This window comes from Otolemur garnettii, unplaced genomic scaffold, assembly GCF_000181295.1.
Source record: "Otolemur garnettii isolate 467f Iridium unplaced genomic scaffold, OtoGar3 scaffold00089, whole genome shotgun sequence".
NCBI lineage: Eukaryota > Metazoa > Chordata > Mammalia > Primates > Galagidae > Otolemur > Otolemur garnettii.
The window spans coordinates 2096955-2110532 of record NW_003852484.1 but is presented as its reverse complement, the minus strand read 5'-3'; the positions used below and the strand labels follow the sequence as shown (position 1 = coordinate 2110532).

Below are 13578 nucleotides of genomic sequence, written 5' to 3'. Positions count from 1 at the left end.
AGCGTGATGCCATGGCACTCTACCCAGGGGGATAGCTTGAGGCTCCGTCTCAAAAAAAAAAAAAAAAAAAAAGAGTCACTTCATGCCTAGACACCTCCACAAGAGAGGTTCCGGGGAAAAATTTCTGACCACCATGAGCCCTGTTATCAGCAGATCCTTTTGTTTTGTGTGCTCACGTGTGTGCACAAGGAACACATACAGGAAAGTCTAGCAAGCAGAGTCCAGGTCAGGACCAGCACACACAGTTGGGAGTTTTGTGCTCTGCATGCAGGGACCTAGAGGGGTTCCCCAAGACTAGGTGGTATGCCCAGGGGCGAGGCCTTTCACTTTGCCCAGCGGGTCCCCTTTTCCTAATTTTTACAAAGGTACCTTATGACTTGAAAGCCAAGGACAAAGGGGGAAACCCCTTGGGTCTCACAAACATCAGTAAACACTCGTCACTTTCATGCGCGCAACATACAAAGGCTCACCAATGCATAAGCTGGTCTCCTGTCCAGCTGAGCACCTGCCACATGGGGGACTGGAGCCAAGAGGGACTGACAGCAGGAGACTGGCTAGAAAGCTATTTTGAGGTTCCAGGGGAGAACTGAGTAGGGCAAGAAAATGTTGATTAGGAAAGAGAGGGAAAAGTGAACTTGAGAATCAGTCTGGAGATGTAACAACTCAATGCTGGGATGTAGGTGACAATCAGGAAAATGAGTGCAGTCAGGATTAGGAAGTCATAGTGCCTCCTAGCAGACTAATAGGGTCTGGGATCGCAGGAGCTAGAGGGCACCAGAGGGGAAGAAGCAGGGTGGGTAGAGACTTGCTCCCATCAGAGGTTTGGCCATGGAGAAAGAGAGAAGGTTGGGTGGCCAGAGGGAGTTGTTCAGGCCTGTGCATTTCACTAAGATGGTGACATTTATGGTCTGCTAAAGTTGAGAAGAGAGAAGCAGAAATGGTGTGGTCCCAAGGGCCTGGGAGCCAGAGAGAAAGGAGCAGCCTCAGGAGGGACAAGGGTGGGCCGTGCCCAGCACCTGGAGGGTGGAGTTAGTATGGGCACAGAAGCAGACACCTATAGGTGTGGCCAAGAAGCTGAGCAGGCGCATGCCCCATGTCTTCAATTTCTCTGAGGCTAGAGGCTGAGGCCTATAAGGCAGTGGGGGAGGAATAGCCACTGTAGAGAATGGGGGAGGACACTAGTCAGAGACAAGGAAGAGGATCTGTGACCAGCACTGACCCCTCAGCTGGGCCTGGAGGTCAGCAGAGACAGTAGCAGGTCTGTGGGCGATGCTATCTCCTTTCTGCAAGTGTCCTGACTGGGGGCGTGCAGGCTTCCCCACACCCTCTGGCCCCCAGACTCACCCACGACGGTGAGGTTGACCTGGGCTTGCCTGCTGCCCAGCTTGTTCTCCACCAGCAGGGTGTAGCAGCCACAGTGCTCCTGGCGTGCGGCAAGGATGGTGAGCTTGCTGCCGTTCTCATTGCTCTCCACCTTGATGTGCTCACTCTCCTGGATCTGGGGGGGGCAAGGGAGGGTGAAGCAGGTGCTGGAGCATGGGCCAGGACAGGAGGGTACCTTCCCCACTGCCTGCTCCCTCAAGAGGCAGCTGGACAAGCTGTGGGGCCTCAGTCTGATCTGGACTCTACACTTTCCTGCATGCAGAACCAGGCCGCCCTGAGGGTGCTGGGCAGGGACAGGGCACGGGAACCATCCCAGCACTTGCTGTCCCCAGCGTGCAGCTCAGGCGCGCCCCAGCCTCCCCCCACTGCTCTGGGATGAGATGGTTGAATGTGTCTAAAAAGGCTCAATCACAGGCGACCCCAGCAGGTTCTAACCTCTTTCATGCTGTCCAAGGCAGTAGCCACTAGCCACATGTGGCCACTTAATTAGTTAAGTGGAAACAACCCAGTGTCCTTCAGCCGATGAACAGATAAACAGAATGTTGTCTATTCAGACAATGAAATATTGTTCATCCATAAAAGGGATGAATTACTGATTCATGCTCTAACATGGATGAGCCCTGAAAACATGTAAAATTCAAAGAAAAAGCTATACATAAAAGATGAAATACTGTATGATTCTGTTTATACAAAATGTCTAAAACAGGCAAATCTATGGAGACACGAAGTAGGTAAGTGGTTTTCAGGGGCTGGGGAAGGGGAGGAATGACTGCTAATGGGTCTGGGGTTCCTCACTGGGGTGATAAAAATATCACTGGGGTGATAAAAAAATCTAGAATTAGATAATGGCGATGATGCTTACACAAACTTGCGAAGATACTAAAAACCACTGACTTGTACACTTTAAAAGGGTGTGTTTGATGATATATGAATTATATATCAACAGGGCTGTTATAACAATTTTAATTAATTAAAATTAAAAATTTAGGTCCTAAATTACACTAGGTACCTTTTCAGTGTTCAGTAGCCACATAGGACCAGTGGCTACCACACTGGACAGCACAGATAACGAACATTTCCATCACCGTAGAAGGTTCTGATGGACAGTGCTAGAACTTGGCTGAATATCCCTGACAAGTGATGAAATTCTATCTTATTTCAGGTAAAGTAGCCTCGACATAGCTCAGGGCAAGTGTTCTTTGGGGTGCTAAAGGCCAATTTCTCATCTCCCTCTTTTGAGACCAACCCCACTTTCCTCCCTGATAAGTATTCAGCTGCTTGTCTCTGGGCCTAGGAGAATTCGAATGGTTTGGAAACAGAGCACTAGAGGGCCCAGAATAAACCTTCACCCCTTCTATCAAGTTCCTGTGCCTGTGCCAGCCCCAGCCCAGGTCTCTGCTGATTCTGCACACAGGACACCCTGCCAACATAAATCGGTGGGTTGGTCGGGCTCCACAAGTTCCTTCCTAGACTACTTGTTTAGAAATTCAAACATTTCCCCATAGGAGCCATCATTATAGGTTATAGCTATATTTCTGGGGCAGTAAGTCAAAATTCGATGTACTGTATAATTTATCTATCCAAACATTCAGATTCACTTTTCTCCCTTTGGTATGTGGTAAGTTTAAGCTGGTGTCCAACAGGAACCAGTGGGCTGGCACATAGTCATAGAAAGCTCATGGAATCTAGGAGGCCACCTTAGGTCACTGGTTCGATTTTTCTGATTCTGAGCAGGATTCAAGACTATGATGGCAGTATCAGATGGGGGCCAAGGATGGTTCCTATTTTTCCTTCACATATTTCTCTACTACATAAATGCTCCATAAAGCCAGGGATTATCGGTAGTCAGAAGAAAAGGTTAGTGCGAACTCAGGCTTGGCGGTAGGCGATGGGTGGGTGAGGGTCTCTCCCACCTCCCATTATAGTATCCCTCACTCCTTTTGGCCCAGGGGCTGTAGGGCAACCCCCTCTGTTACTAACCTGCTTTCGGAACTTCATCCAGGTGCAGGTGATGGGCTGGGTGCCCGCCACTTTACCAAACAGCTCCACGGATTCTCCTGCACGCACCTTTTGGTCCTCAGGAAACTGGATGATCTGAGGAGGCATTGCTGAGAGGATGGGATAGAAAGTGGGTGAGAAGGAGCCGCAGACATTCTGATCTCACTGGGTGCCACTGTCCACAGTGGTGTCTTGGCTCCTGTCTCAGCTTGCAGACTCCTTAGGGGACAATTAGGGGCACTGACCCTGGCTCACACACCAATAGGTTTGTGATTGCCCTGGAAGGAACCTGCACAATTTACATGGCAGCATGCTCTATTTACTAATTATGCTGGAATTTGTGTCTTACCCTAATTTTTTGAATCAACGCCCTAACTCATTTATTCATAAAGTAGCACCTTGACTTCTAAACTCCAGGTCACCCTGGCTGACAGGCTCAATGTCACATCCTCAAGTGTCTTTCTATAGGAAATGGACAAGGATGTGTCCTTCATACAACAAGGATGCACAGAGCAAGGCACAAAGACAGTACACAGACGGGGCAGCCCTGCACAGGGGGAGGACAGCTCCAAGCCCTGGGGGCTGCTGTCCACACAGGGGAAGCAGAGAAAACAAAGCGGGATGGTGGTGGGCAGGCTGGGCTGTACAGAGGCTTGCTCACAGAACAAATTCAGCCTGAATAATACAGAGCGTGAACTGGGGGTCTTTGGGGTGTCTTCTGGGATCACATACCAAAGTGGTCAGTATAGCACTCTTTCTATGATAAAGAAAAAAATCCCTTATATAGATAAGTCCTTGGTCCTAAGATACTGCTGCAGCCAATTACCTGCCTTCGGCGGTGTCTTGGGGGTAGGTTTCTTTTTCACAGTTGCATCACCTGAAACAAAGAATTTTACAAGTTATTTTCCATAGTTTTCCCCACAAAGCTCCTGATCCGAGAAGGACAGGAGGATGCAATCTTGTCCACTGGCCCCTCATCTAGGGAGAGCCCTTACTGGAATATGTCTTTCTAGCAATCTTGCCTCTCATGCAGACAACCTCACAAGAGAATGAGCATCAGTTTTCTGGGGTATCTGGAAGGGTCTCCGGAGCCTCAATGAGATAAAACTATCAAATACGCTTTAGTTCCCGTAGTCCTATTCAAAGATGATAACTCCAAACTCACTAACGACTTTCTCACTATAACTTTCAGGAAACTCGGAAAGGAAATTATGTCAGATAAACCAACTAAAATTAGCCTTTGGTGTGGATCCAGGGGTCTCAGGCTTCCTTTAGGTCACAGACTGTGGCCTGGCAGCTTTCATTTTTTTAAAATGTTTTTTTGAATGGATGAATGAATGAATGAATGAATGCTCTCCTCCCTTCCTACCCCCACTTCCTCCAATAACTCAAATAAGAAAAATGAGTCAAACAGAAAAGTTTTGCAACACAATTCTATTCCCTTGCCTAAATAATACTATGGTACGTTCCGCTCCAACAACAATCTTTTTTTTTTTCATTTTCTCAGTTATTGTTTTAAAACGTTCACATTCTACTCTTAGAAAGATTCACTTGTACCCCTGTAAGATAAACCTCAGAAGTGATCCCTCCAATCCCCATCCAACAACAATCTTCATGGCTTGCTTTCATTTCTTTCAGGGTTTTGCTCAGAAGTTATTTAACTTATTCATCCAAGTGAAAGGAAAACCTACGCGTACCCAAATACCTGTATGCAAATGTTCATAGGGGCTTTATTTACAATTGCCCCAAACAAGAAGGTATGCAAATATCCCTCTGCTGGCAAATGGAAGAACTGTGTGGTCTGCCTACAAGATCAAAAAGGAAAAAGCCCAACCAAGAGCAAGACCCTGTTGCTACAAAAATAGAAAATTTAGCTGAATGTGGAGGCACCTGTAGTCTCAGCTACTTGGGAGATCGAGGCAGGAAGATCACTCAAGCCCATAACTTAGAGATTGCTGTGAACTGTAATGATGCCCCTGCACTCTACCTGGGTGACAGAGTGAGATCTTGTCGCAATAAAAAAAAAAAAATCCAGATAAATAAAAAGGAACAAACTACTGATACATACAACATGGATGAATCACAGTGATTTTCTTTTCTGCTCAGAGAAGTCAGGCTCAAAAGACTATGTGGTGTATTATCTATTTATAAACATTCTAGAACAGGCAAAACTGTGGAGATGGAGTCCAGATTAATGGTCACCAGAGATGGGTGGGGAGCAGGTGACTGTGAAGGGGAACAGAAACATTTTGACGTGATGGGACCCTATCCTAATTGCAGTTGAGTCACATTATTTTATGAGTTTGCCAAGACTCACAGACCTGCATACCAAAAAGGGTGAAGCTTACTGCAGGGAGGTTATACTTAATACAAAAAATGGGAAAGAGCCACTGCACCATTGAGATGGTCCCTATGCACCCTATCCAACAGCGGCCCTAGCACCCCTTATCATCCCTACCTAGCACTGTTATCCCCTGTGGCACTGGTCACCATGTGACAGACTGTGGATTTACTTCTTTATTTCCTCTTTACTCTTCTCCCTGTAACTGTAAGCCCTTTGAGGGCAGGACCTCTTTTTTGGTTCCCTGCAGTATAGCTAATGTGGCGGGCACACAGCTGGCACTCGGTAACTATTTGTTGAATGAATGAGTGGGTTAATAATAACAGTTATCCATCCACATAGCTTCATCACCACAGATTATAGAGAAGTGGGGCCATGTCCTAGTTTGGATGTGGAGGTGCTCAGAGACACAGGTGGGACAGCTAAGTTACTGGATTATCAGTTGTGCATTTCTACACTGGGAAGATGCTGTTACCCAGCTGCACAGCCCCAGAGGACTGTTGTAGGAGGTGACCCCTGACAGAAGCATCCTGAGATCACAGAGTTGATGACCACCGGCTGCGCAGTTCATTAAGCCCATGGTGAGGCTGGCTTCTACCAAGTTCATTTTGGCTCATTGCCATTATTGATTTATCCATTTATCTCTAAAAGTTTACTGAGGGCCTACTATGTGCCAGGCAAATGCCAGTCAGTACGCATTGCTGATCAGAAACCGAGGACAAAGCCATACAAATGGAAGGGCTTGAGGCCTGAAAGGTCAAGACGGGTGGTCCACAAGAAAGGTTAGTTTTCTTTTGCCTTAAAAAACATTTATAGGATAACTGGTAACATTTGAATGAGGTCAATACATTAGATGATAGTATTATATCAGTGTTAATTTTTTATTTTAATCATCAAACTGTGGCTTTATGAGAGATTGTCTTTGAAGGAAATCCACTCCGAAGCATTCAGGTAGAGAGGGTGTTGTGTGTGCAACTTGCCTTCAAACTGCTCAAAAAACAGCCGGGTACAGTGGCTCACATCTGTAATCTTAGTACTCTGGGAGCCTGAGGTGGGTGATTGCTTGAGCTCACAAGTTCAAGACCAGCCTGAGCAAGAGCAAGACCCTGTCTCTACTAAAAATAGAAAAACTGAGATGAGAGGATTGCTTGAGCCCAAGAGTAGGAGATTGTTGTGAGCTATGATGATGCCAGGGTACTCTACCCAGGGTGACAGGTTGAGACTCTGTCTCAAACAAACAAACAAACAAACAACAACAACAACAACAAAAAATGCTCCATAAACATACGGGTAGAGTGCTGTGGCATCATCATAGCTCACAGCAATCTCAAACTCTTAGGTTCAGGTAACCCTCTTGCCTCAGCCTCCCAGTAGCTAAGACTACAGGTGCCCACCACAACACCTGTGTACTATTTTTTTAATTTTTAGTAGAGATGGGGTCTCATTCTTGCTCAGGCTGGTCTCCAACTCCTGAGCTCAAGCAATCTACCTGCCTACGCCTCCCAGAGTGCTAGGATTACTGGCATGAGCTACCTCACCTGGCCACTCTCTCCAACTCTTGAGGGACATGTCCAATTAGAAGGCCACTCTGCCATACCTCAGAAGGCACTGATCAAGATTTATGCAAAACAAAAGACACAATGAGAGATAGAGGAAAAATGAAAAGAATTTAGGGGGCTAAACAAGAGGGAGGTGCAGAGATTACCCACGAATGTCTTGCTTAGCTATGTGGGGAAAATCATACTGAAGGAACATGAAATTTAGGAGTGAAACATGAGTAGTTTGGTTTTGTCAAGTAAATTTGGTAGATGAAAAATCCTGAATCTGTCTGTTGGCTAGAAGCTCAGGATTAGAATTGTAGAGAGAGACTGGTGGAGACAAGAAGTAACAGATCCAGAAAGATATAACATGCATTATAATGGAATGGTGGGGACGGGTCAGTCCTTTGGGGAAAGAGAATGCGATGACAGATGGGAAGGGGCAGGGCCCTCAGGGAGGAGCCAGGGTGAAGGAGAGGGCTGTGGAGGGACCCAGAGTAGGAGGAATGTCCCTGCAGCAAGGGATGGGGGGATGGATGCTGGGAAGGGCTCCAGGTATGACCAGCAAGGAGTGATGGTGACACTGGAAAGACTCAGTGGACGTGTGGTCCAAAGTCACTCCTGAGGAGCTTCTCAAGGAAATGGGGGAGTCAATTAGTCCATCAGAATTCTGAGGTGAAGGACAAAGAGAAACAGGGTGACAGAGGAAATGCCAAGCTGAGGTCTCTGCCAAGATGAGAGAGAAGAGAGAAGACAGGTTAGAAGGCTAGGACTCAGGGAAGAGGGAGAGCCCAGCGACGCTGGTGGGGACAGCAGGGGAAGCCAAGTCACTGTCGGGGAGACCAGCTGGGGTCCGGGGCACCTGTGCCTGGCTAAGCCACAAAGGTCCTGCCCCCTTCTTTTATGACTGCTGGGGAGAGGGAGGCTCTCAGCTGAGAGCAGAGCACCTCTGCCAGAGCCAGGACCCACTTGCCTCTGTGGAGAGAAGGCCATCTGTTCAGTGGAGCTGCGTGGATGGCAGGTGTTAAGGGCTGAACTGTGTCCCCCCAGATTTGCATGTTGAAACCTAACTCCCAGGACCTCAGAATGGGACTCTATTTAGAGATAAGGCCTTAGAAGAGGGGATTAAGTTAAAATGAGGCCATTAGGGTAGGTCCTAATCCTATCTGTCTATCATCCTTAAAGAAGAGATTAGGATAGAGAGAGACACAAGAAACAGAGACAGAGACAGACACCAACATACGCCTGCACAGAGGGAAGACCCTGAGGGGAATAGGGAAATGTAGCCATTTATAAGTCCAGAAGAGAGGCCTCAGAAACCTTGATCTTGGACTTCCAGCATCCAGAACTATGAAAAAATACAATTCTGTTGCTTAAACCCCCCAGTCTGTGGCACTTTGCATGGCAGTGCTAGCAATCTCACACAGCTGTGGATCAGACAGTGGGGTGGCAGCAGTGGGGGAGGGAGGAGGTTGACAGTGCCTAGAGTGGTGAACTGGGGGCTAAAGAGTTAAGGGCAGCATCATAGTGTGAAACCAAGGGACCCCAAAGTCCTGTGCTGTGCTTGGATCTCTGGGTAAAACTATGTGGTTAGAATAGAGCCCTAACCAGTATCTATCTTTCAATGTTACAGCTAAATGGGACTGAAGGCCGCGTTTTTATGTTTGTTCTATAAAATTGGAACTACTGCTGTTTGAATTGGTTAGCATTTAAAGCTGGTTTGGTTCCTATCAGCAAAAAAAATTTTAAATGTTAACAATGTTCTGTATCTTATTCTATATATATTTTATAGGACCATCTGCTGAAATCCATTAATTGTTTTCTTTGCTTACAAGAGACAGCAGTCACCTGTTTCTAAAACTGGCTTTCCAAGAAGGAATTTCTAACTTATCCCAACCAAACTAGCAGGGCATCTCATGATGTTTCCATTTCATGAAAAAGGAGATGGAATCCCATAAAAAATCAGGTGACTTGCTGGGTTCACATAAAACCAGATGTGGTGAGCTAGCAACAGGGCTTAAGCCTCCTGTTGCCCAGGGCATAGCTGTTTCCTTCCTACTTCTCCTTCCTCCAGCTGACACTCTGCTCCAGCCCCACCCCCAGGCCTCTGAAACCCTTCTCTGTCCCTCTGCAGAACTGCAGAGGGGGTATAGGCTCTGCAGGTGGACTTGGGTTCAAATACCCTGGCATTCCCTGAGCTGCAAGACTTAAAGCATATTATTTGACCTCTCAGAGCTCCAGTTCCTCACTTAAAAAATATGGGAGGAATAAATAAAATGCCTTGTAAAAAAGTGTAACATGATGCTCTAAGACCAGCCCTTCCCCCACCCCTCTTTCCCAAACAAACATCCCCAGAGGACTTCCTTATCCTCTGGGACCAAATTAGCTTCTTCAACCATTCAGTGTGCCACACTGTTGATCAGTTCAGCTTTCCACTTGCAGGAGATCTGTCATGCTGCACCTTGTACTCCTTCCAAACTCTCAGTACTCCTTGGGTCCCTAACTAGTTCCCTCTCCTCTAGATTCATCTTCTTATCATTCTATTGTTGCTGACAGTCCTTCATCTCTTATCCCCTTCTCTGATACCCCAAATTGTCTATACTGTTAGAGACGCATATCCCAGAAGGAAAATAAAACCCAACCATCTTTGCAAACTGCATGGTGGCCACTGGCCCCTGGGTGAGCAGAGAGGGCAGTGCATCTTGCCTCTATGGAGCTGCCCCTCAGAGAAGGGATGCAGGTACCTTCCCCTGCAGCAAGCCCCAAGCCCCATACCCTCCTGAAACTCTGATGCCTTGGGTACTTTGCTCACTGCTGCTCTTATGAGTTCCTCCTTCCATTCTCTGCTTTCCTGAGCCTGCACCTATACATCCAACTACCTGACCATCATCTCCCTGAGAAATGCCAAGCACATACTGCTAGCCCAGTAGGTGCAGAATCAAATCCAAGATCTTGTCCCCAAACCTGCTCCTCATCCCTGTTCCTCCCAAGGCCCCTTCCCTGCCCATGTCCACTCACTAATGCCTGTTGATTCCATCACCTAACACCTCACTCTGCCACCTTCCTCATTCCCACCACTACCATTCTAATCCCACCTGGACAGCCAGAACCTCTAGGCTTCTGGCTCCCCATCCTCCTACCACATCTGTCAACCTGTGACCAATGTGATCTTTCTCAAATGCAAGTCTGATGTCACTTCACTGTTTAAACCTCACCAGCGGCTGCCCACTGCCACTCATGGTCAAGTTCAACTTATCTTAAAAGGTCTTCAAAAACTGTCTCTGGCTTTCTTCTCCTGCCTTTTTTTTTTTTTTTTTTTTGCTGCTCTCTCTCGGGGAACACTCTTCATCATGCCCTCAATATTCGACATTGATAGTTCTCAAACTTTACTGGGTATTATGATCACCTGGAAAACTTGCTCAAAACAGAGATTTGGGGCTTCCAAAAGGCTTCCAGGCACTGCTAATGCTACTGGTCCCTACACCATGTCTTGGGCGGCACCACTCTGTACTCTATGCTGAATGTTTTCCAGTTTCTGTGACACTTGCCAATTGCCTTCAGTTCCCTGTGCATGCTGGCCCCTCTTCCCTAGGCTACACATTCTTCAGGCAAGTCTCACAGGTCTCCATCACCCCATCAGGCTGGGTTCCTGTCCTACCACAGTGGCTCTCATTGCAAGACTCTCACTGCAGAAACCTGCCCCCAACACACCCAGCTTCCTGAGGACAGAATAGGGTCTACCTTCTGTATTCCCTGGGCCCATCATGGAAACTAGTGCTTTCTGAAAAATAGCTATAAAAGAGAACCTCCTTGAGGGGGACCCCAAAGTAAATGTTAACCTGGGAATTCCCAAGGAACATTCCACCCCAGCCCTGGCCTCTGATGCTGAGAGATGTGGCCTTGGGGCTTCAAGTCTCGTGTAACTTTCCATGAAAAGAAGAAGCCTATGCTCTGTCACCCCCTGGATCAAAACTGCCAGGTGCTGAGCCTTCCATTCTAGATAGGAGACCAAGCTTACAAGAAGTGAAGCAGCCCAATAAAATCATCACCAAAGCATCACATTTGGAAGCCTCCTAGGAAGTCTGGAGCAGCACTAGGGAGGTCAGTTTCCTAAATGTCCTTGTGACCCTTCCTTCTGTCCTGGGAGGGAGGAAGGTCAGTACCCCATGGAAGTCTCTAGATTGCTCAGTCTAAAGGCACCTGAGTCCCTATCTCTTAAATACAGAAAATCAGCAGGCCAGACAGACCAGAGAAAGTGCTTTTAAGATGTGTGCAGAGCCTGCAGGTAGTTCCCACAGAGGCAGAGGGGCTGCGATAACAAAGAGAAGGGAGAATTAGGGAGCGAGCCTGACCTGCCTGGGTACAGGCAGGTCCCTGGATCTCTGCCTCTCTGGGGACATTGCCCTTTTTAGGTAGTTAGCTAAAAATAGACAATAAGCTCTTCACAATTCCCAAAACCAGCATCAATTTTCTGCCAAAGGCTCCTGAACAGGACTTAAATTGCACTGAATGTGGAAGGAGCATGAGGCCCAGAAGGCTATATCAGAGCCAGAGGCACAAGGGCCCCTGGGGTGGGAGGCTGAGTCTGGGTGGGTTCAGGGCCCTGGTGACTTGACCCTCTCCGCTGCACACACCAGCCCCTTCTAGGTTGTCTTTATAGACTTGGGGAGAAATACTGATTGTCTTCTCAGCATTAACATCTCTGGGCAAATTTCCCACCCACCTCCCTTCATAGCAAAGGATGTCACACAAGAAAATTCCAGAAAAACACTCTCCTCTTGTTATGCAAACATCCATTCCCAACCCCTCAGGACACAGAACATTGGATGCCTGTGAAAGGGGTAGCCCAGCACCCCAGGCCCAGCAGTGCCAGCACTGGCTGGCGGGTGCCCCCAGGCCCTCCCGGGGGAGGACCCTCTGGCCACCTGGCTTCCTTATGGGAGATTCTGGGAGAGCTGGGGAAGGAGCCAGGGGTAGTCACCTGGTGGCTATGTGTCCTGGGGGGTGGGGGTGGGGCTAGGTATTCTCTGTCTTTACAGAAAGGAGTGACTTGAGAGTCTACACCAACTTCCAGAAAGATTCATGGAAATACCCTGCTTCTCTCCTTTCACTGTCAGGCAAGCCTTAATACCACATCCCAACCTCTCTAGCATTGCCTTCCAGCCGTATGAATCCTGCCAAGACTTAATATTCCCCATGACCTGCAGAGAATGTTTAAGAGAAAGATTTGGTTCTGGGGAAACCCTTTATAAAAACTTGATGCTATTTCTGATATCCAAAGATGCTTTCAAGTTGACACAGGTTTTGGTTTTAGAGAGACACATACAAGAGGTCAGGACAGAGATACGTAAAGGTATAATCTAGGATGGTCCAAAGCAATCAATGTCAGGAGGAAAGCTCAGGGAAAGGTCAGGCCTGGAATATAAAGTGACATTCTACCCCCATCATCCTTTAAAGCACCACAGAGGAGGGAGGGACCCTTGAAGCGTGGGACTCATGAACTGTCTTGGAAAAGCAAATATTTATTATAAATGTGCACAGGGGCCAGACACTGAAGTTTTGGAGATGGACAGGACCTGGTTCCTGCACTCAAGTTGTAAAGTCGCAATAGATGCTCATTTCTCACTTTTCCAAAAGACCCTCCGCTTTTATAGCCTGCTGGGAGGAATCTCCAGATCTGTTACCAAATTGGCATCGCCTCATCTGAATTTCCTAAAACCACTTCTTAAATTCATCAACAGCATTGCGTACAGACAGCATGCTAGCCTTCCCTCCCCAGCCACTCGCATGCTCTCCCGCAAGGACACCCTAAGCCCAGGAAGGCCTCCTCCCTTTGGAATGTTTCTGCTGCTGCACTGTCCCAGTGATGCTTGCTGTGGCTCAGACTCCTTCACACATCCACAGATAGGAAGAAGAGCGAGCTGACTTCACCTAAGCCATTTCACTCAAAAAGCTTTCCACCCAGTGGCCTGATGTCAGAGTTGGGAGAGGCCTGGGGTCCACTGGAGAACTCCCCATGTGACAAGGGAGGAAGCCAAGGTCCAAAGGGTTGGAGAGCTTTGACCAAGCCACCTGCCCAAGCTTTGACCAAGCCACCATGAGAACTCTAGATGGGTCATGAAAGAGGAGGAGAATGGAGCTGATGTGGTTTGGTTGAAGAGGAATGATGACATTCTAGCCACTCTAAATAAAGAGTACGTAAGAATTCCTTGTACTATTTTTTTTTTTTTTTTGAGACAGAGTCTCACTATGTTGTCCTCAGAAGAGTGCTGTAGTGTCACAGCTCACAGCAACCTCAAACTCTTGGGCTTAAGTGAT

At 47.5% G+C, this 13578-nt stretch overlaps 1 protein-coding gene across 5 annotated transcripts in view; it reads right to left on the bottom strand.

The window, feature by feature from the left end:
* Positions 1-13578, bottom strand: part of MYLK (myosin light chain kinase) — a 217966-nt gene that overhangs the window by 48629 nt on the left and 155759 nt on the right. For all 5 annotated transcript variants that reach the window (XM_023516282.1, XM_023516280.1, XM_023516279.1 and 2 more), the window contains 3 exons: positions 4208-4258; positions 3364-3491; positions 1345-1498 (listed from right to left, as the gene is read on the bottom strand). In XM_023516282.1, coding sequence (XP_023372050.1) covers positions 1345-1498; positions 3364-3491; positions 4208-4258 — 333 coding nt within the window. The remainder of the gene's footprint in view (positions 1-1344; positions 1499-3363; positions 3492-4207; positions 4259-13578) is intronic.